The sequence below is a fragment of the Oncorhynchus mykiss genome, chromosome 1 (genome assembly GCF_057628025.1).
Source record: "Oncorhynchus mykiss isolate SJ-2025 chromosome 1, ASM5762802v1, whole genome shotgun sequence".
Classification (NCBI taxonomy): Eukaryota; Metazoa; Chordata; class Actinopteri; order Salmoniformes; family Salmonidae; genus Oncorhynchus; species Oncorhynchus mykiss.
This window is the reverse complement of record NC_143022.1, coordinates 3843881-3865603: the sequence shown is the minus strand read 5'-3', so window position 1 is coordinate 3865603 and position 21723 is coordinate 3843881. Positions and strand designations below refer to the sequence as shown.

Here is a 21723-nt window from a genome sequence, read left to right as displayed (position 1 = left end):
TTTACATTAGCCGTGGTCACAACGTGCTATACAGTAAGTCACCCGGTGCTTTATGATAATAACCTAACCTATAACTAACTTTGCGCGAAGGGCATTCATCGCGTTGCCATTTCCCTAATAAACTTGCGATGTTTTGAGCTATTTCCTTGAGGATCTTTTCAGCCAGCCACTCCCACTCCTAGTTACCTGTCTGTCTGCCCGTCTGTCTACCTGTCTGTCTGAACTATGAGCAAATAGAGGGGGGTTTGTACGTTTGTAACCTTAACCCGTTCACTCTTTTTTTTGTGCAATTGATATAGCGTTAAAACGTTTATTTTGAGAAAGTACTTTTAAAGTTATTCAAAGTAGCCTATAAGGTGTATGCCAATGTACGGAGGACAGTTTAAGGGTAATATTTATTTATGTAGGTTATTTAACCAATTATATATATCTTTTTTTTTGTTGTTGTTTTGTTTTGCTTTACACAATCTTAGAATTGGAAAATGTACGTTTGGAATGAAAACCAAATAATAAAATAAAGATAACTTTAATAAATGTGTTCCTTCCGATGTTTATTTGTAGCTCCAGCCATGCGGCCTATAGAATACGTGTTAATACTGAGTGACAACTAAAGACATTCTGCATCTTCTTCAGCCTCACTTTTCTTTCTTGGTTTTTGTCGTAGTGTGTGGAGTGGACAACACAACATCCTCTAAAGCAAACGGAGAGAGTTGCTGTACCAGCAGGCAACTGAAATTAAATTAATTAAATGAACGTGTTGTGTGTTTTTTTTTGGGGGGGGGTGGGGGGGGGGGGGGGGGTGGGGGGGGTGGGAGTGGAGCATGTATTGGCAGCAGCATTCATTGGTTGTTTGGTATGCAGCCCCGCAGCACAGTGATCATACTCTATTATTTCAGTGACTCTAACGGTACCCTATTCACTATATAGTGCACCTGGGCCCATTTGGCTAATAATTGGATAGTCAAGAAAGAAATTGGTCTGATTTCTGGTCACAGTCCATCCAAGACTGTGATGACACTCTATTTCCCACATTATATAATATATTTATTACCGTATATCCTCTATTTATTACTGTATATCCTTTATTTATTACTGTATATCCTCTATTTATTACTGTATATCCTCTATTTATTACTGTATATCCTCTATTTATTAACGTATATCCTCTATTCATTACTGTATATCCTCTATTCATTACTGTAGATCCTCTATTTATTACTGTATATCCTCTATTCATTACCGTATATCCTCTATTTATTACTGTATATCCTCTATTTATTACTGTATATCCTCTATTCATTACCGTATATCCTCTATTTATTACTGTATATCCTCTATTCATTACCGTATATCCTCTATTTATTACTGTATATCCTCTATTTATTACCGTATATCCTCTATTCATTACCGTATATCCTCTATTTATTACTGTATATCCTCTATTCATTACCGTATATCCTCTATTTATTACTGTATATCCTCTATTCATTACCGTATATCCTCTATTTATTACTGTATATCCTCTATTCATTACCGTATATCCTCTATTTATTACTGTATATCCTCTATTTATTACCGTATATCCTCTATTCATTACCGTATATCCTCTATTTATTACTGTATATCCTCTATTCATTACCGTATATCCTCTATTTATTACCGTATATCCTCTATTTATTACTGTATATCCTCTATTTATTACCGTATATCCTCTATTCATTACCGTATATCCTCTATTTATTACTGTATATCCTCTATTCATTACCGTATATCCTCTATTCATTACCGTATATCCTCTATTTATTACTGTATATCCTCTATTCATTACCGTATATCCTCTATTTATTACTGTATATCCTCTATTCATTACCGTATATCCTCTATTCATTACCGTATATCCTCTATTTATTACTGTATATCCTCTATTCATTACCGTATAGCCTCTATTTATTACTGTATATCCTCTATTTATTACCGTAAAGCCTCTATTTACTACAGTATATCCTAGTGATGATACTCTAAGTATCTATTTTTGGTCGCTATATGAAGTGTCTTAGTGTCTGGTCGCTATATGGAGTGTCTTAGTGTCTGGTCGCTATATGGAGTGTCTTAGTGTCTGGTCGCTATATGGAGTGTCTTAGTGTCTGGTCGCTATATGAAGTGTCTTAGTGTCTGGTCGCTATATAGAGTGTCTTAGTGTCTGGTCGCTATAGTAAGTGTCTTATTTAAATATTTCTGAATGTAGTTTGGGGACCTGAGTTTTAATGAGGGCTGTAAGGAGGACTCTATTAGCCTGGATACCAATCTGTTTTGTGTTATCATGTCACTCCTTGCCTGTCCTTGTCATACCAAACATGATAGCACAAACCGGGCCTGGGACCAGGCTATGACTCTTTATTCCACCTGGGTAGCTGTGTCTGTGGTGGCTCCACATCACGGACTGTCCTGCTGCCTCCTCTCTCATCCGGTTCACTCCCTGCCATAGGAGGAGCATCTGCTGGGCTGGGGAGACAAAGGTGACATATGTAAACATCTGGAATCTCATCTCTAAACAAAGAGTATGTAGTGCATGGACCACCAAGGTGAGGATAAATGTTGTTCTGAAAACTAGGACATCGTTATTAGCTTTTGGTCAAGGGTCGTGATAGAGCCAAACGCGTAACATTTAAAGGGATATGGTTGTACATTTTATTTCAAATGACAATAGCAAGATCCAGGACAGGAAGTAACCTTGAGAAAGACCAGAGGACCAGGAGACGTATCACTCCCCTACTATCATTTCAGAAAGGTCTTATACTCCCAACACAATCTCGTGAAATACGTGTTATATTCACACAATGTCTATAATCTATTCTACAATGTAGTGTTGGACACAGTTGTATAAATTAAAAGTAACACAATGAAACTAAAAGTAACACAGATATCACTGTGTATCATTCTACAGTAAATCCCACACACCCAAAACAAGATGGAGACGTTTTGATACTTCCTCTTTGTAACAAGCGGGCCCAAGAGGTAGATGAGAAAGTGAAGACAGGAAAAGAGTTGGTTCTATAAATAGTGTGTATCTCTGCTCCGCTTCAGCCTCTCTACCTCTCTCTCTGTCTCTCTCTCTCTCTCTCTCTCTCTCTCTCTCTCTCTCTCGCTCTCTCTCTCTCTCCCTCTGTCTCTCTCTCTCTCTCTCTCTCTCTCTGTCTCTCTCTCTCTCTCTCTCTGTCTCTCTCTCTCTCTCTCTCTCTGTCTCTCTCTCTCTCTCTCTCTCTTTCTCTCTCTCTCTCTCTCTCTCTTTCTCTCTCTCTCCCTCTCTCTCTCTCCCTCTCTCTCTCTCTGTCTCTCGTTCATTGTGTAGATGTAGAGCGGAGATGATACACGAGTCAGAGAGGTTATAACCTTTAGTAAACTACACACACACACAATCTGCCTACAGAAACGATCGACGGTGACGAATCTTGTACCTGCTGTCGTGTAAAAAAACAACAACAACAAACAAACAAAAAACAACTCATTTTACAAACAAAAGCTTGAAGGCTGCATCTATAGAACTCCCTGACTCCCAACTCCTCACGTTTAGAGCGCCAGCGGCGTCCATGTTTTACAAGCCAGAGGAATGACCCCCCCCCCCCCCCCCCCCCCCCCCCCCCCCCCCCCCCCCCCCCCCCCCCCCCCCCCCCCCCCCCCCCCCACCACCACCACCACCACAACTAATAATATTTAACTGACAAATTATTATAGATTATTATTTAGGTCAACGTTAATGTCAGAAACTATTCAAAAGAGTACTGAGTACTGAAAAATAAGTTGATAAAATACTTTAGACTTATTTGGATATTAATTATAGGTTACCTAAACTTTATTTTTTAAAATAATTACATTTTATTGTGCACCAATATTAAATGTAAAAGCCTGTTCTATTAAATGACGTTTACTTCAATATAAACCACACGGAGAATTTAATAATAATAAGGCTTACTAAGGTCCCTCAACCCTGTGTCACTTCTAGGAAAGTTCTTAATCCCATAATTTATCAATTTCACTATCGTTGTAAATCCCTACTTATTCTGTTGCTTTGACAAAGTCATTTCTGAAGAATATTATTTAATGTGATTCATTTACGTCTGTCCCTCATTTTAAGGTCAACCTTTGTTACTAGTACTGACCTCTAGTTTTAATGTGGTGAAACTATTACTTTAAATACAAGCTTCTGGTCCTCCTGTCACAAGGGGATTAATGGCTGATTTAAGAAGAAATCATCAAGCCTGTCATCTATCCTGTCATCAACCCTGTCATCTATCCTGTCATCTATCCTGTCATCATTCCTGTCTTCAACCCTGTCTTCAACCCTGTCATCAACCTGTCATCTATCCTGTCATCAACCCTGTCATCGATCCTGTCATCAACACTGTCATCAACTCTGTCATCAACCCTGTCATCTATCCTGTCATCAACACTGTCATCAACTCTGTCATCAACCCTGTCATCTATCCTGTCATCAACTCTGTCATCAACCCTGTCATCTATCCTGTCATCATTCCTGTCTTCAACCCTGTCATCAACCCTGTCATCTATCCTATCATCAACCCTGTCATCTATCCTGTCATCAACACTGTCATCAACTCTGTCATCAACCCTGTCATCTATCCTGTCATCAACACTGTCATCAACTCTGTCATCAACCCTGTCATCTATCCTGTCATCAACACTGTCATCAACTCTGTCATCAACCCTGTCATCAACCCTGTCATCAACCCTGTCATCAACCCTGTCATCAACCCTGTCATCTATACTGTCATCAACCCTGTCATCAACCCTGTCGTCTATCCTGTTATCAACCCTGTCATCTATCCTGTCATCATTCCTGTCTTCAACCCTGTCATCAACCCTGTCATCAACTCTGTCATCAACCCTGTCATCAACCCTGTCATCAACCCTGTCATCAACCCTGTCATCAACCCTGTCATCAACCCTGTCATCTATACTGTCATCAACCCTGTCATCAACCCTGTCATCTATCCTGTTATCAACCCTGTCATCTATACTGTCATCAACTCTGTCATCTATCCTGTCATCAACCCTGTCATCAACACTGTCATCAGCCCTGTCATCTATCCTATCATCAACCCTGTCATCAACCCTGTCATCATTCCTGTCATCAACCCTGTCATCTATACTGTCATCAACCCTGTCATCTATCCTGTCATCAACCCTGTCATCATTCCTGTCATCTATACTGTCATCAACCCTGTCATCAACCCTGTCATCTATCCTGTCATCAACCCTGTCATCAACCCTGTCATCTATCCTGTCATCAACCCTGTCATCTACCCTGTCATCAACCCTGTCATCATTCCTGTCATCAACCCTGTCATCAACCCTGTCATCTATCCTGTCATCAACTCTGTCATCAACCCTGTCATCAACCCTGTCATCTATCCTGTCATCAACCCTGTCATCAACCCTGTCATCTATCCTGTCATCAACCCTGTCATCAACCCTGTCATCAACCCTGTCATCTATCCTGTCATCAACCCTGTCATCAACCCTGTCATCTATCCTGTCATCAACTCTGTCATCTATCCTGTCATCAACCCTGTTACATTCAACTTGTTACTTTATTTGGCACCTATTGTAGTCACGTTTTATTTGACCTTCAGATTGAAAACATGTTTGTTGATCAAGTTGAACATGTGCTCTTTATGACTGTGTTAAAATTATGTGAAAGATACACTTCTCAAAAGGCACTGAATCGGTGGAATGACCCGTTTGTGTTACTTGAAATATCTCGTGGATAGACTACATAAACATCAGGCATCTGACTAAATATTGCAAGATTTTAGTTCTGGGTTAACCAAGTTATGTTACTGTTGACTAAATGAATTTATGATTGGGCCCGTGGTGCGGAACAAGATGTGCTTGAGGTCATTACTGTATCTGTTCTTTCCAAATGGCACCCTATTCCCTATGTAGTGCACTACTTTAGACCAGAGCCTATGACCAGTAGTGCACTACTTTATACCAGAGCCCTATGACCAGTAGTGCACTACTTTAGACTTGAGCCCTATGACCAGTAGTGCACTACTTTAGACCAGAGTCCTATGACCAGTAGTGCACTACTTTAGACCAGAGCCCTATGACCAGTAGTGCACTACTTTAGACCAGAGCCTATGACCAGTAGTGCACTACTTTATACCAGAGCCCTATGACCAGTAGTGCACTACTTTAGACCAGAGCCCTATGACCAGTAGTGCACTACTTTAGACCAGAGTCCTATGACCAGTAGTGCACTACTTTAGACCAGAGCCCTATGACCAGTAGTGCACTACTTTAGACCAGAGCCTATGACCAGTAGTGCACTACTTTAGACCAGAGCCCTATGACCAGTAGTGCACTAATTTAGACCAGAGCCCTATGACCAGTAGTGCACTACTTTAGACCAGAGCCCTATGACCAGTAGTGCACTACATTAGACCAGAGCCCTATGACCAGTAGTGCACTACTTTAGACCAGAGCCCTATGACCAGTAGTGCACTACTTTAGACTAGAGCCTATGACCAGTAGTGCACTATGTAGGGAATAGGTGGCCATTTGAAACACACCCTACGTCGTGGACATCAACACACATCCTGGCCAGGGCTTCAAAACTTTCAGTTAGATTTAGAGAATGTGGTCATGTTAACTTTAAAGTCAAAGATAATAATGGCATCGTGTTAACTTCATAATCAAAGATAATAATGACATCGTGTTAACTTCATAATCAAAGATAATAATGACATCGTGTTAACTTCATAATCAAAGATAATAATGACATCGTGTTAACTTCATAATCAAAGATAATAATGACATCGTGTTAACTTCATAATCAAAGATAATAATGACATCGTGTTAACTTCATAATCAAAGATAATAATGACATCGTGTTAACTTCATAATCAAAGATAATAATGCCATCGTGTTTATACCGTCATTCAAAGCCCCCGGAGCTTTTGTTTGGGAAGCAGTAAGTGAATCCAATAGTGAACTCTTTGACTTTCATTCTATTTAAAGATATTGCTGTTTTTCTCAACCTTTATGTGACGGTATGTACCCCGTTTTAAAATACTTCTTTCTCCCTGTGGAGTTCTTCTCATCCATCCGGCCATCTATCCGGGCATGCCGCCGCGGTTTCCCACTAAAAGCATCCCAGGTGTTCCCAATCCAACAGGGAGAAAACCAACCGCTACAAAATAATTACAACAATCTCAGATTCCGCACTGCCAAATAAAGACACTAATATGTCTCTGCTCCAAACAAAGAGCAGCGTCAACTTTATTCCAATCCACTGGGGGGATGTTTAAGGCGCTCCCTCCAACACAGGGCTAATGCATTATAGAGAGAATACAAGAAGGCCCCCCTGCTGGGTATAGCGATACAGCCATGGAGATAATTACTGCAAGACCTTGGCAAACTTTTACTCAACCAATTCTACACGAAAATAAATGACCCACTTAGATAAGATGGAGATGGAGGAAGGTGATGGGGGGGAACTACCTAATCAATAAGTACTGCACCCTCCTCTCCTAATCAATACCTACTGCACCCTCCTCTCCTAATCAATACCTACTGCACCCTCCTCTCCTAATCAATACCTACTGCACCCTCCTCTCCTAATCAATACCTACTGCACCCTCCTATCCTAATCAATACGTACTGCACCCTCCTCTCCTAATCAATACCTACTGCACCCTCCTCTCCTAATCAATACCTACTGCATCCTCCTCTCCTAATCAATACCTACTGCACCCTCCTCTCCTAATCAATACCTACTGCACCCTCCTCTCCTAATCAATACCTACTGCACCCTCCTCTCCTAATCAATACCTACTGCACCCTCCTCTCCTAATCAATACCTACTGCACCCTCCTCTCCTAATCAATACCTACTGCACCCTCCTCTCCTAATCAATACCTACTGCACCCTCCTCTCCTAATCAATACCTACTGCACCCTCCTCTCCTAATCAATACCTACTGCACCCTCCTCTCCTAATCAATACCTACTGCACCCTCCTATCCTAATCAATACGTACTGCACCCTCCTCTCCTAATCAATACCTACTGCACCCTCCTCTCCTAATCAATACCTACTGCATCCTCCTCTCCTAATCAATACCTACTGCACCCTCCTCTCCTAATCAATACCTACTGCACCCTCCTCTCCTAATCAATACCTACTGCACCCTCCTCTCCTAATCAATACCTACTGCACCCTCCTCTCCTAATCAATACCTACTGCACCCTCCTCTCCTAATCAATACCTACTGCACCCTCCTCTCCTAATCAATACCTACTGCACCCTCCTCTCCTAATCAATACGTACTGCACCCTCCTCTCCTAATCAATACCTACTGCACCCTCCTATCCTAATCAATACGTACTGCACCCTCCTCTCCTAATCAATACCTACTGCACCCTCCTCTCCTAATCAATACCTACTGCACCCTCCTCTCCTAATCAATACCTACTGCACCCTCCTCTCCTAATCAATACCTACTGCACCCTCCTCTCCTAATCAATACCTACTGCACCCTCCTCTCCTAATCAATACCTACTGCACCCTCCTCTCCTAATCAATACCTACTGCACCCTCCTATCCTAATCAATACGTACTGCACCCTCCTCTCCTAATCAATACCTACTGCACCCTCCTCTCCTAATCAATACCTACTGCACCCTCCTCTCCTAATCAATACCTACTGCACCCTCCTCTCCTAATCAATACCTACTGCACCCTCCTCTCCTAATCAATACCTACTGCACCCTCCTATCCTAATCAATACCTACTGCACCCTCCTCTCCTAATCAATCAGTTATGCCCCCTACACCAAGCCCCCTGCCGTCCTACTTTGGTGTTGGGGACGGCAGGGGGCTTGGTGTGGGGGGACGGCAGGGGGCTTGGTGTGGGGGGACGGCAGGGGGCTTGGTGTGGGGGGATGGCAGGGGGTTTGGTGTGGGGGGACGGCAGGGGGCTTGGTGTGGGGGGACGGTAGGGGGTTTGGTGTGGGGGGACGGCAGGGGGCTTGGTGTGGGGGGACGGCAGGGGGTTTGGTGTGTGGGGATGGCAGGGGGTTTGGTGTGGGGGGACGGCAGGGGGTTTGGTGTGGGGGGACGGCAGGGGGTTTGGTGTGTGGGGATGGCAAGGGGTTTGGTGTGGGGGGACGGCAGGGGGTTTGGTGTGGGGGGACGGCAGGGTGCTTGGTGTGGGGGGACGGCAGGGGGTTTGGTGTGGGGGGACATAACTCATTGTAACCTTATGGTAGTGGTTCCCAACCTTTTTCGTTTACTGTACTATCAACTGAATTTGACTCTGTCTGGAGGACCCATTAAGTGTCCCCTGTGGATAGGGCAGGTACCCTCTGTCTGGAGAACCCATAAAGTGTCCCCTGTGGATAGGGCAGGTACCCCCAGGGTTTAGTACTCCTGGTTGGGAACCACTGCCTTATGGGTTGCTTATGTTACAGGTCACACAACGTAATCCTCTGCTAGGAGAGAAGTGCTATTTCACTGATTGTCCTTCCACCTCCACAGGTATGTGTACTTTGTGTTTCACTGACGGTGTGAGATGATAGGATAGCAGAGTGATGGTTTGAGATGATAGGATAGCAGAGTGATGGTGTGAGATTATAGGATAGCAGAGTGATGGTTTGAGATGATAGGATAGCAGAGTGATGGTGTGAGATGATAGGATAGCAGAGTGATGGTTTGAGATGATAGGATAGCAGAGTGATGGTTTGATAGTATATCAGAGTGATGGTGTGAGATGATAGGATAGCAGAGTGATGGTTTGATAGTATATCAGAATGATGGTGTGAGATGATAGGATAGCAGAGTGATGTGTGATAGGATAGCAGAGTGATGGTTTGAGATGATAGGATAGCAGAGTGATGGTGTGAGATGATAGAATAGCAGAGTGATGGTTTGAGATGATAGGATAGCAGAGTGATGGTGTGAGATGATAGGATAGCAGAGTGATGGTTTGAGATGATAGGATAGTAGAGTGATGGTTTGATAGTATATCAGAGTGATGGTGTGAGATGATAGGATAGCAGAGTGATGGTGTGAGATGATAGGATAGCCGAGTGATGGTGTGAGATGATAGGATAGCAGAGTGATGGTTTGAGATGATAGGATAGCAGAGTGATGGTTTGAGATGATAGTATATCAGAGTGATGGTGTGAGATGATAGGATAGCAGAGTGATGGTGTGAGATGATAGGATAGCAGAGTGATGGTGTGAGATGATAGGATAGCAGAGTGATGGTGTGAGATGATAGGATAGCAGAGTGATGGTGTGAGATGATAGGATAGCTGTTACAGGATATCAGAGGAGGTCATTGGAGAGCGGTGCCCAGTGTCGACAGCCGGAGGCCCGGAGGTTGCCTCACACACACTTTGCTTTCGTTTCACAGCACATTTCTGCCAACTTCAGTGTTCATTGTCAGCAAAGATGTGAGTGTGAAGAGCTTCTGCCTCTGTTCTGTGAGGCTGCTATGATGCAACCAGGCTGCAACACCACAGATCTGCTGCTAGCGACTACAGAGGGCGGTATCCCAAACGGTACCCTATTCCCTATTCACACCTTATTGGCTCCGGTCAAAAGTAGTGCACTGTATAGGGAATAGGGTGCCGTTTGGGACGAACGCAGAGGTCTTCTCAGTTCCTGCCTCACTTTTAAGTAAATACTTGTTCTTTTTTCTGTTGTTCAGGATGTTTCTTTATTTTAAAAAAAATATATTTTGTCGTTTCTCGTTGTGGGCCTGAAGGATTGTCATATGGACAACCGTTCGATAACACAGTGTTAGCATTCAGTTCATTGTAGTTCACTGTGTGTGTGTGTGTGTGTGTGTGTGTGTGTGTGTGTGTATGTGTGTGTGTGTGTGTGTGTGAGTGTGTGTGTGAGTGTGTGTGTGTTTGTGTGAGTGTGTGTGTGTGTGTGTGTGTGAGTGTGTGTGTGAGTGTATGTGTGTGTGTGGTTTTCATTCTGTTGTTGATGTGGAGTACAGATTACTTCTGTAATTGAACCCCTTCCCCCACTACAATAGTGATCCATGTTGTGTTTTGTTCTGACCATCTAGAAGTGTTGTTGTGATCGCTCTGCAAGAAATTAAACTACAAAACAATCATTTTCCGCAAGAAAAATGTTGAAATGTTTTGTTGAAAATTCATCCTCTTTTTATCTGAGACCTCTAGTGTTTCTCAGAAACAGTTTTTTACAGTGACCTTCTGACTTCTTCACTGAGAACATTGTGTGTGTGTGTGTGTGTGTGTGTGTGTGTGTGTGTGTGTGTGTGTGTGTGTGTGTGTGTGTGTGTGTGTGTGTGTGTGTGTGTCTATGAACATGAAATTATGTTGTGGTGGAAAGGAAAGGTGTGTGGGGGGTCGAGACTGCGTGTCTCTGAGTCATGGATGGATGTCCCTGGCAGCGTTTCAAAATACACCCTATTCCCTATTTACACCCTATTCCCTATATGCACCCTATTCCCTATATACACCCTATTCCCTATATACACCCTATTCCCTATATACACCCTATTCCCTATATACACCATATTCCCTATATACACCCTATTCCCTATATACACCCTATTCCCTATATACACCCTATTCCCTATATACACCCTATTCCCTATATACACCCTATTCCCTATATACACCCTATTCCCTATATACACCCTATTCCCTATATACACCCTATTCCCTATATACACCCTATTCCCTATATACACACTATTCCCTATATACACCCTATTCCCTATATACACCCTATTCCCTATATACACCATATTCCCTATATACACCCTATTCCCTATATACACCCTATTCCCTATATACACCCTATTCCCTATATACACCCTATTCCCTATATACACCCTATTCCCTATATACACCCTATTCCCTATAAACACCCTATTCCCTATATACACCCTATTCCCTATATACACCCTATTCCCTATATACACCCTATTCCCTATATACATCCTATTCCTTATATACACCCTATTCCCTATATACACAATATTCCCTTTATACACCCTATATACACCCTATTCCTTATATACACACTATTCCCTTTATACACCCTATATACACCCTATTCCTTATATACACACTATTCCCTATATACACACTATATACACCCTATTCCTTATATACACCCTATTCCCAATATACACACTATTCCCTTTATACACCCTATATACACCCTATTCCTTATATACACACTATTCCCTATATACACCCTATATACACCCTATTCCTTATATACACCCTATTCCCTATATACACCCTATTCCTTATATACACACTATTCCCTTTATAAACCCTATATACACCCTATTCCTTATATACACACTATTCCCTATATACACACTATTCCCTATATACACCCTATTCCCTATATACACCATATTCCCTATTTACACCCTATTCCCTATATACACCATATTCCCTATATGCACCCTATTCCCTATATACACCCTATTCCCTATATACACCCTATTCCCTATATACACCCTATTCCCTATATACACCCTATTCCCTATATACACCCTATTCCCTATATACAACCTATTCCCTATATACACCATATTCCCTATATGCACCCTATTCCCTATATACACCCTATTCCCTATATACACCCTATTCCCTATATACACCCTATTCCCTATATACACCCTATTCCCTATATACACCCTTTTCCCTATATACACCATATTCCCTATATACAACCTATTCCCTATATACACCCTATATACACCCTATTCCCTATATACACCATATTCCCTATATACACCCTATTCCCTATATACACCCTATTCCCTATATACACCCTATTCCCTATATACACCCTATTCCCTATATACACCCTATTCCCTATATACACCCTATTCCCTATATACACCATATTCCCTATATACAACCTATTCCCTATATACACCCTATTCCCTATATACACCCTATTCCCTATATACACCCTATTCCCTATATACACCCTATTCCCTATATACACCCTATTCCCTATATACACCCTATTCCCTATATACACCCTATTCCCTATATACACCCTATTCCCTATATACACACTATTCCCTATATACACCCTATTCCCTATATACACCCTATTCCCTATATACACCATATTCCCTATATACACCCTATTCCCTATATACACCCTATTCCCTATATACACCCTATTCCCTATATACACCCTATTCCCTATATACACCCTATTCCCTATATACACCCTATTCCCTATAAACACCCTATTCCCTATATACACCCTATTCCCTATATACACCCTATTCCCTATATACACCCTATTCCCTATATACATCCTATTCCTTATATACACCCTATTCCCTATATACACAATATTCCCTTTATACACCCTATATACACCCTATTCCTTATATACACACTATTCCCTTTATACACCCTATATACACCCTATTCCTTATATACACACTATTCCCTATATACACACTATATACACCCTATTCCTTATATACACCCTATTCCCAATATACACACTATTCCCTTTATACACCCTATATACACCCTATTCCTTATATACACACTATTCCCTATATACACCCTATATACACCCTATTCCTTATATACACCCTATTCCCTATATACACCCTATTCCTTATATACACACTATTCCCTTTATAAACCCTATATACACCCTATTCCTTATATACACACTATTCCCTATATACACACTATTCCCTATATACACCCTATTCCCTATATACACCATATTCCCTATTTACACCCTATTCCCTATATACACCATATTCCCTATATGCACCCTATTCCCTATATACACCCTATTCCCTATATACACCCTATTCCCTATATACACCCTATTCCCTATATACACCCTATTCCCTATATACACCCTATTCCCTATATACAACCTATTCCCTATATACACCATATTCCCTATATGCACCCTATTCCCTATATACACCCTATTCCCTATATACACCCTATTCCCTATATACACCCTATTCCCTATATACACCCTATTCCCTATATACACCCTATTCCCTATATACACCATATTCCCTATATACAACCTATTCCCTATATACACCCTATATACACCCTATTCCCTATATACACCATATTCCCTATATACACCCTATTCCCTATATACACCCTATTCCCTATATACACCCTATTCCCTATATACACCCTATTCCCTATTTACACCCTATTCCTAATGTACACCCTATTCCCTATATACACCCTATTCCCTATATACACCCTATTCCCTATATACACCATATTCCCTATATACACCCTATTCCCTATATACACCCTATTCCCTATATACACCCTATTCCCTATATAGTGCAGTCCTGGTCAAAAGTGTAGGGCCGCAGGTGGCCTAGTAGTTAAGAGCGTTGGTAACCGAAAGGTCAAATCACATCAAAGTTTATTTGTCACAGGCACCGAATACAACAGGTGTAGTAGACCTTGCAGTGAAATGCTGAATACAACAGGTGTAGTAGACCTTACAGTGAAATGCTGAATACAACAGGTGTAGTAGAACTTACAGTGAAATGCTGAATACAACAGGTGTAGTAGACCTTACAGTGAAATGCTGAATACAACAGGTGTAGTAGACCTTACAGTGAAATGCTGAATACAACAGGTGTAGTAGACCTTACAGTGAAATGCTGAATACAACAGGTGTAGTAGACCTTACAGTGAAATGCTGAATACAACAGGTGTAGTAGACCTTACAGTGAAATGCTTACTTACAGGCTCTAACCAATAGTGCAAAAAAAAGGTATTAGGTGAACAATAGGTAAGTAAATAAAACAACAGTAAAAAGACAGGCTACATACAGTAGTGAGGATATATACAGTAGAGAGGTTATATACAGTAGTGAGGCTATATACAGTAGAGAGGCTATATACAGTAGAGAGGCTATATACAGTAGAGAGGCTATATACAGTAGAGAGGCTATATACAGTAGAGAGACTATATACAGTAGAGAGGCTATATACAGTAGAGAGGCTATATACAGTTGAGAGGCTATATACAGTAGAGAGGCTATATACAGTAGAGAGGCTATATACAGTAGTGAGGCTATAAAAGTAGTGAGGCTATATACAGTAGAGAGGCTATATACAGTAGAGAGGCTATATACAGTAGAGAGGCTATATACAGTTGAGAGGCTATATACAGTAGAGAGGCTATATACAGTAGAGAGGCTATATACAGTAGAGAGGCTATAAAAGTAGAGAGGCTATAGACAGTAGAGAGGCTACATACAGACACTGGTTAGTCAGGCTGATTGAGGTAGTATGTACATGTAGATATGGTTAAAGTGACTGTGCAGATATGATGAACAGAGAGTAGCAGCAGCGTAAAGAGGGGTTGGTTGAATCCCCTAGCAGGAAAAAAATCTGTTGATATGCCCTCGATAGTGAATAAGTAGCATGTAGAAATCGTGCACTACATAGGGAATAGGGTGCTATTTGACACTCACAATCACTGCCTGTTGCCAGGTGAAGGGTCGACTGACTGCCCGAGGTTAACCCACTTGAACCCTTTGCACAATATCATGACCCAGGATACACTGCAAAAGGCCAAAGGTTATGTTGAAAAACATTCTCACCCTTAATTTTTTTTTCTTCTCTTAAGACAGATTCCTTGTTTGAACACATGAACAGGCATGTACAGTAGGTTGCACGACTGGCGTGAGTTCCAAGAATGAGTTTTATGACCACATATAGGTCAGAGGGCGGGGGGAGGGGCGTGGTAAAAAGGAGAAGGCATTGTTTCTCCGCTCTCAGGGCACAGAGGCAGGCAGCCGAAACACACGAGGAAGAACAGGAAATCTTTGTAGTGGTTTCAGCTGTCACACTCACTTGTTTAATGTGCACATCTCTGGGTAAATTATGCATAGGTCATTCACACACAAGAAGAGAGTGAGACGGTAAAGTGGGGGCGGTGTGTGATGCTGTACGGTATGTAATGTGTGATGCTGTATGGTATGTAGTGTGTGATGCTGTATGGTATGTGGTGTGTGGTGCTGTATGGTATGTAGTGTGTGATGCTGTATGGTATGTAATGTGTGATGCTGTATGGTATGTAATGTGTGATGCTGTATGGTATGTGGTGTGTGATGCTGTATATCAAATCAAATCAAATTTTATTTGTCACATACACATGGTTAGCAGATGTTAATGCGAGTGTAGCGAAATGCTTGTATGGTATGTAATGTGTGATGCTGTATGGTATGTGGTGTGTGGTGCTGTATGGTATGTAATGTGTGATGCTGTATGGTATGTAATGTGTGATGCTGTATGGTATGTAGTGTGTGATGCTGTATGGTATGTGGTGTGTGGTGCTGTATGGTATGTAGTGTGTGATGCTGTATGGTATGTAGTGTGTGATGCTGTATGGTATGTAATGTGTGATGCTGTATGGTATGTAATGTGTGATGCTGTATGGTATGTAGTGTGTGATGCTGTATGGTATGTAGTGTGTGATGCTGTATGGTATGTGGTGTGTGGTGCTGTATGGTATGTAGTGTGTGATGCTGTATGGTATGTAGTGTGTGATGCTGTATGGTATGTAGTGTGTGATGCTGTATGGTATGTAATGTGTGATGCTGTATGGTATGTAATGTGTGATGCTGTATGGTATGTAATGTGTGATGCTGTATGGCATGTAGTGTGTGATGCTGTATGGTATGTGGTGTGTGGTGCTGTATGGTATGTGGTGTGTGGTGCTGTATGGTATGTGGTATGTAATGTGTGATGCTGTATGGTATGTAATATGTGGTGCTGTATGGTATGTAGTGTGTGATGCTGTATGGTATGTAATGTGTGGTGCTGTATGGTATGTAGTGTGTGATGCTGTATGGTATGTAATGTGTGGTGCTGTATGGTACGTAATGTGTGGTGCTGTATGGTATGTGGTGTGTGATGCTGTACTGTATGTAATGTGTGATGCTGTATTGTATGTAGTGTGTGATGCTGTATGGTATGTGGTGTGTGATGCTGTATGGTATGTGGTGTGTGATGCTGCATGGTATGTGGTGTGTGGTGCTGTATGGTATGTAATGTGTGATGTTGTACGGTATGTGATGCTGTATGGTATGTAATGTGTGATGCTGTATGGTATGTAGTGTGTGATGCTGTATGGTATGTAGTGTGTGATGCTGTATGGTATGTAGTGTGTGATGCTGTATGGTATGTAGTGTGTGATGCTGTATGGTATGTAATGTGTGATGCTGTATGGTATGTGGTGTGTGATGCTGCATGGTATGTGGTGTGTGGTGCTGTATGGTATGTAATGTGTGATGCTGTATGGTATGTAATGTGTGATTTTGCATGGTATGTAATGTGTGATGCTGTATGGTATGTAATGTGTGATGCTGTATGGTATGTGGTGTGTGATGCTGCATGGTATGTAATGTGTGATATTGTACGGTATGTGGTGTGTGATGCTGTATGGTATATAGTGTGTGATGCTGTATGGTATGTAGTGTGTGATGCTGTATGGTATATAGTGTGTGATGCTGTATGGTACGTAGTGTGTGATGCTGTATGGTATGTAGTGTGTGATGCTGTATGGTATGTAGTGTGTGATGCTGTATGGTTTGTGGTGTGTGATGACACTCCTTTTTCTAGTGGTCAGATTCATACGAGGCACTGTGTTTTTACCTACATGACCTGCTGCTATGTGAACAGTCAAAGAGGTGCGATGTGGATACTGCTGTGTGGACAGCAGTGGTGTAAAGATATCTTATTTGTAAATTAAAGTGAAAGTCACCCAGTAAAATATCACTTGAGTAAAAGTCTAAAAGTATTTGATTTTAAATATACTTAAGTTTCAAAAGTAAAAGTATAAATAATGTAACGTTACTTATATTAAGCAAACCAGACGGCACCATTTTCTTGTATGTTTTAATTCACAGATAGCCAGGGGCGCGCTCCAACACTCAGATATCATTTACAAATGAAGCATTTGGGTTTAGTGAGTCCTCCAGATCAGAGTCAGTATGGATGACCAGGGATGTTCTCTGTTTAGTGAGTCCTCCAGATCAGAGGCAGTAGTCAGTATGGATGACCAGGGATGTTCTCTGTTTAGTGAGTCCTCCAGATCAGAGGCAGTAGGGATGACCAGGGATGTTCTCTGTTTAGTGAGTCCGCCAGATCAGAGGTAGTAGGGATGACCAGGGATGTTCTCTGTTTAGTGAGTCCTCCAGATCAGAGGCAGTAGGGACGACCAGGGATGTTCTCTGTTTAGTGAGTCCTCCAGATCAGAGTCAGTAGTCAGTATGGATGACCAGGGATGTTCTCTGTTTAGTGAGTCCTCCAGATCAGAGGCAGTAGGGACGACCAGGGATGTTCTCTGTTTAGTGAGTCCTCCAGATCAGAGGCAGTAGGGATGACCAGAGATTTTCTCTGTTTAGTGAGTCCTCCAGATCAGAGGCAGTAGAGACGACCAGGGATGTTCTCTGTTTAGTGAGTCCTCCAGATCAGAGGCAGTAGAGATGACCAGGCATGTTCTCTGTTTAGTGAGTCCTCCAGATCAGAGGCAGTAGAGATGACCAGGGATGTTCTCTGTTTAGTGAGTCCACCAGATCAGAGGCAGTAGGGATGACCAGGGATGTTCTCTGTTTAGTGAGTCCACCAGATCAGTGGCAGTAAGGATGACCAGGGACGTTCTCTGTTTAGTGAGTCCACCAGATCAGAGGCAGTAGGGATGACCAGGGATGTTCTCTGTTTAGTGAGTCCTCCAGATCAGAGTCAGTAGGGATGACCAGGGATGTTCTCTGTTTAGTGAGTCCACCAGATCAGAGGCAGTAGGGATGACCAGGGATTTTCTCTGTTTAGTGAGTCCACCAGATCAGTGGCAGTAAGGATGACCAGGGACGTTCTCTGTTTAGTGAGTCCTCCAGATCAGAGGAAGTAGGGATGACCAGGGATTTTCTCTGTTTAGTGAGTCCACCAGCTCAGAGGCAGTAGGGATGACCAGGGATGTTCTCTGTTTAGTGAGTCCTCCAGATCAGAGGCAGTAGGGACAACCAGGGATGTTCTCTGTTTAGTGAGTCCTCCAGATCAGAGGCAGTAGGGACGACCAGGGATGTTCTCTGTTTAGTGAGTCCTCCAGATCAGAGGCAGTAGGGATGACCAGGGATGTTCTCTGTTTAGTGAGTCCTCCAGATCAGAGGCAGTAGGGATGACCAGGGATGTTCTCTGTTTAGTGAGTCCTCCAGATCAGAGTCAGTAGGGATGACCAGGGATGTTCTCTGTTTAGTGTGAATTGGACCATCTTCCTGCTAAGCTTTGAAAATGTAACGAGTACTTTGAGTGTCAAGCTAAATATATGGAATAAAAAGTACATTCTTTTCTTTAGGAATGTAGTGAAGTAAATGTAAAAGTAGTCAAAAATATAAATAGTAAAGTACAGATAAACAAGCACTATAAGCACTTTTTTGACCAGGGCAACGACCAGGCCCCCCGACGTAATGTCAAGCCCAGATCCAGGGAGGGAAGGAGATCCAGGTAGGGTAGGAGATCCAGGGAGGGTAGGAGATCCAGGGAGGGTAGGAGATCCAGGGAGGGTAGGAGCTCCAGGGAGGTAGGAGGGTAGGAGATCCAGGGAGGGTAGGAGGGTAGGAGATCCAGGGAGGGTAGGAGGGTAAGGGCTCCAGGGAGGGTAGGAGGGTAGGAGCTCCAGGGGGGATAGGAGGGTAGGAATTCCAGGGAGGGTAGGACGGTAGGAACTCCAGCGTGGGAAGAAGCCCTTCTCTGGTTTTGGAGTACTGGCCTGGAATTTCCTACCTGGGATCCCCTGGAGGGAACCTTTGGGAAGACGGGCCGATGTACAGTATTTCCACAGGTGTGACAGATCCAAACGATTTCCACAGCTGAGACAGATCCAAACGATTTCCACAGCTGAGACAGATCCAGACTATTTCCACAGCTGAGACAGATCCAGACACTTTAAACCACCTGACCAGGTCCTAACCCAATGGGACTCCCTAAATCTTTATCAGATTATTTCCAATCCCACAAGGTATGACTCCAAACACCCAGAAAAGGCTACTCTCCTCAATGCTATCCTCACAAATAATCCTGATAGGTATCAGTCTGGTGTTTTCTGTAATGATCTTAGTGATCACTGTTTTACTGCCTGTGTTCGTAACGGCTGCTCAGTGAAACGACCTGTCCTGATTTGTCATAGACGGTTGCTTTAATGAGCAAGCCTTCCTTCATGACCTGTTCTCTGTAAAATGGTATAGAATCAGCTTGATTCCCTCTGTCGAAGATGCTTGGACCTTCTTTTTTGATATTTACAGTGGTATTGTTTTCAAACATGCCCTGATAAAGAAAATGACAGTTAAAAACAGGTTCAGCTCCTGGTTCAATCGTAATCTGGCAGAGTTACTCCACCTCAAGAATTTCATTTGGCGAAAGCCTCGGCACACATATACTCAGGCTGACTGGCTCTCGTTCAGGCAAATGAGAAAAGTGCACTCAGGCTGTCTGGAAGGCCAAAGTTAGTTATTTTAAGGAGCAGTTCTCTTTCTGTGGGTCTAACCCCAAGAAGTTCTGGAAAACAGTTAAAGACCTGGAGAATAAACCCTCCTCCTCACAGCTGCCCATGTCCCTTAATGTTAATGTTGATGATGTGGTTGTTACTGACAAGAAGCACATGGCTGAGCTCTTTAATCACCACTTCATTAAGTCAGGATTCCTATTTGACTCAGCCATGCCTCCTTGCCCGTCCAACATTTCCTCATCTCCCACCCCTTCTAATGCGACTATCCCCAATGCTTCTCCCTCTTTTTCCCCTGCCCTGCTACAAAGTTTCTCCCTGCAGGCAGTCACTGAGTCCAAGGTGCTAAAGGAGCTCCTTAAACTTGACCCCAAAAAAACATCTGTGTCACGACTCCGACCGAAGGTGGCTCCCCTTCCCGTTCGGGTGGCGCTCGGCGGTCGTTGTCGCCGGCCTACTAGCTGCCACTGATTATTTCCTCCCCCTCCTTATGTGTTTATTGAGTGCACCTGTTTTGAGTTGGGTATAATTAGTGAGGCTTTATTAGTCAGCCGGCCCGCCTGATTAATTATTGTGACCTTCTGTTTTGTGTAAACTTGTGTGCACGTCTGTGAGTTACGTGCTTTCCCATTTCGTGGGTTTTTGCTGGACAGTTTAAGTCCCCCTGTTTGGGGCGTTTGTTTTGTATTACCTGTCTCTCCTTTCTGGGGAGGTTCCCATTTCTTGGAAGGCAGCCACGGTTCATCCTTTATTTAGAGGGGGAGATCAAGCTGATCCTAACTGTTATAGGCCAGTTTCTAAGTGTTGGAAAAACTTGTCAGTAATCAACCGACTGGCTTTCTTGATGTCTATAGTATTCTCTCTGGTGTGCAATCTGGTTTCCGCTCAGGTTACGGATGTGTCACTGCAACCTTAAAGGTCCTCAATGATGTCACTATTGCTCTTGACTCTAAGCAATATTGTGCTGCTATTTTTATTGACTTGGCCAAAGCTTTTGATACGGTAGACCATTCCATTCTTGTGGGCCGGATAAGGAGTATTGGTGTCTCTGAGGGGTCTTTGGTCTGGTTTGCTAACTACCTCTCTCATAGAGTGCAGTGTATAAAGTCAGAAGAGAGATAGAGAGGTAGGGTAGAGGCAAATCACTGTGCTGCT

The 21723-nt window shown here is 42.6% G+C and overlaps 1 protein-coding gene across 1 annotated transcript in view; it reads right to left on the bottom strand.

Annotated features, from left to right (window-relative positions):
* Positions 1–21723, bottom strand: part of bcl6aa (BCL6 transcription repressor aa) — a 63477-nt gene that overhangs the window by 19554 nt on the left and 22200 nt on the right. Inside the window, exon 2 of the mRNA XM_090232218.1 lies at positions 2404–2502. Within this exon, the coding sequence (XP_090088344.1) occupies positions 2404–2502 (99 nt within the window). The remainder of the gene's footprint in view (positions 1–2403; positions 2503–21723) is intronic.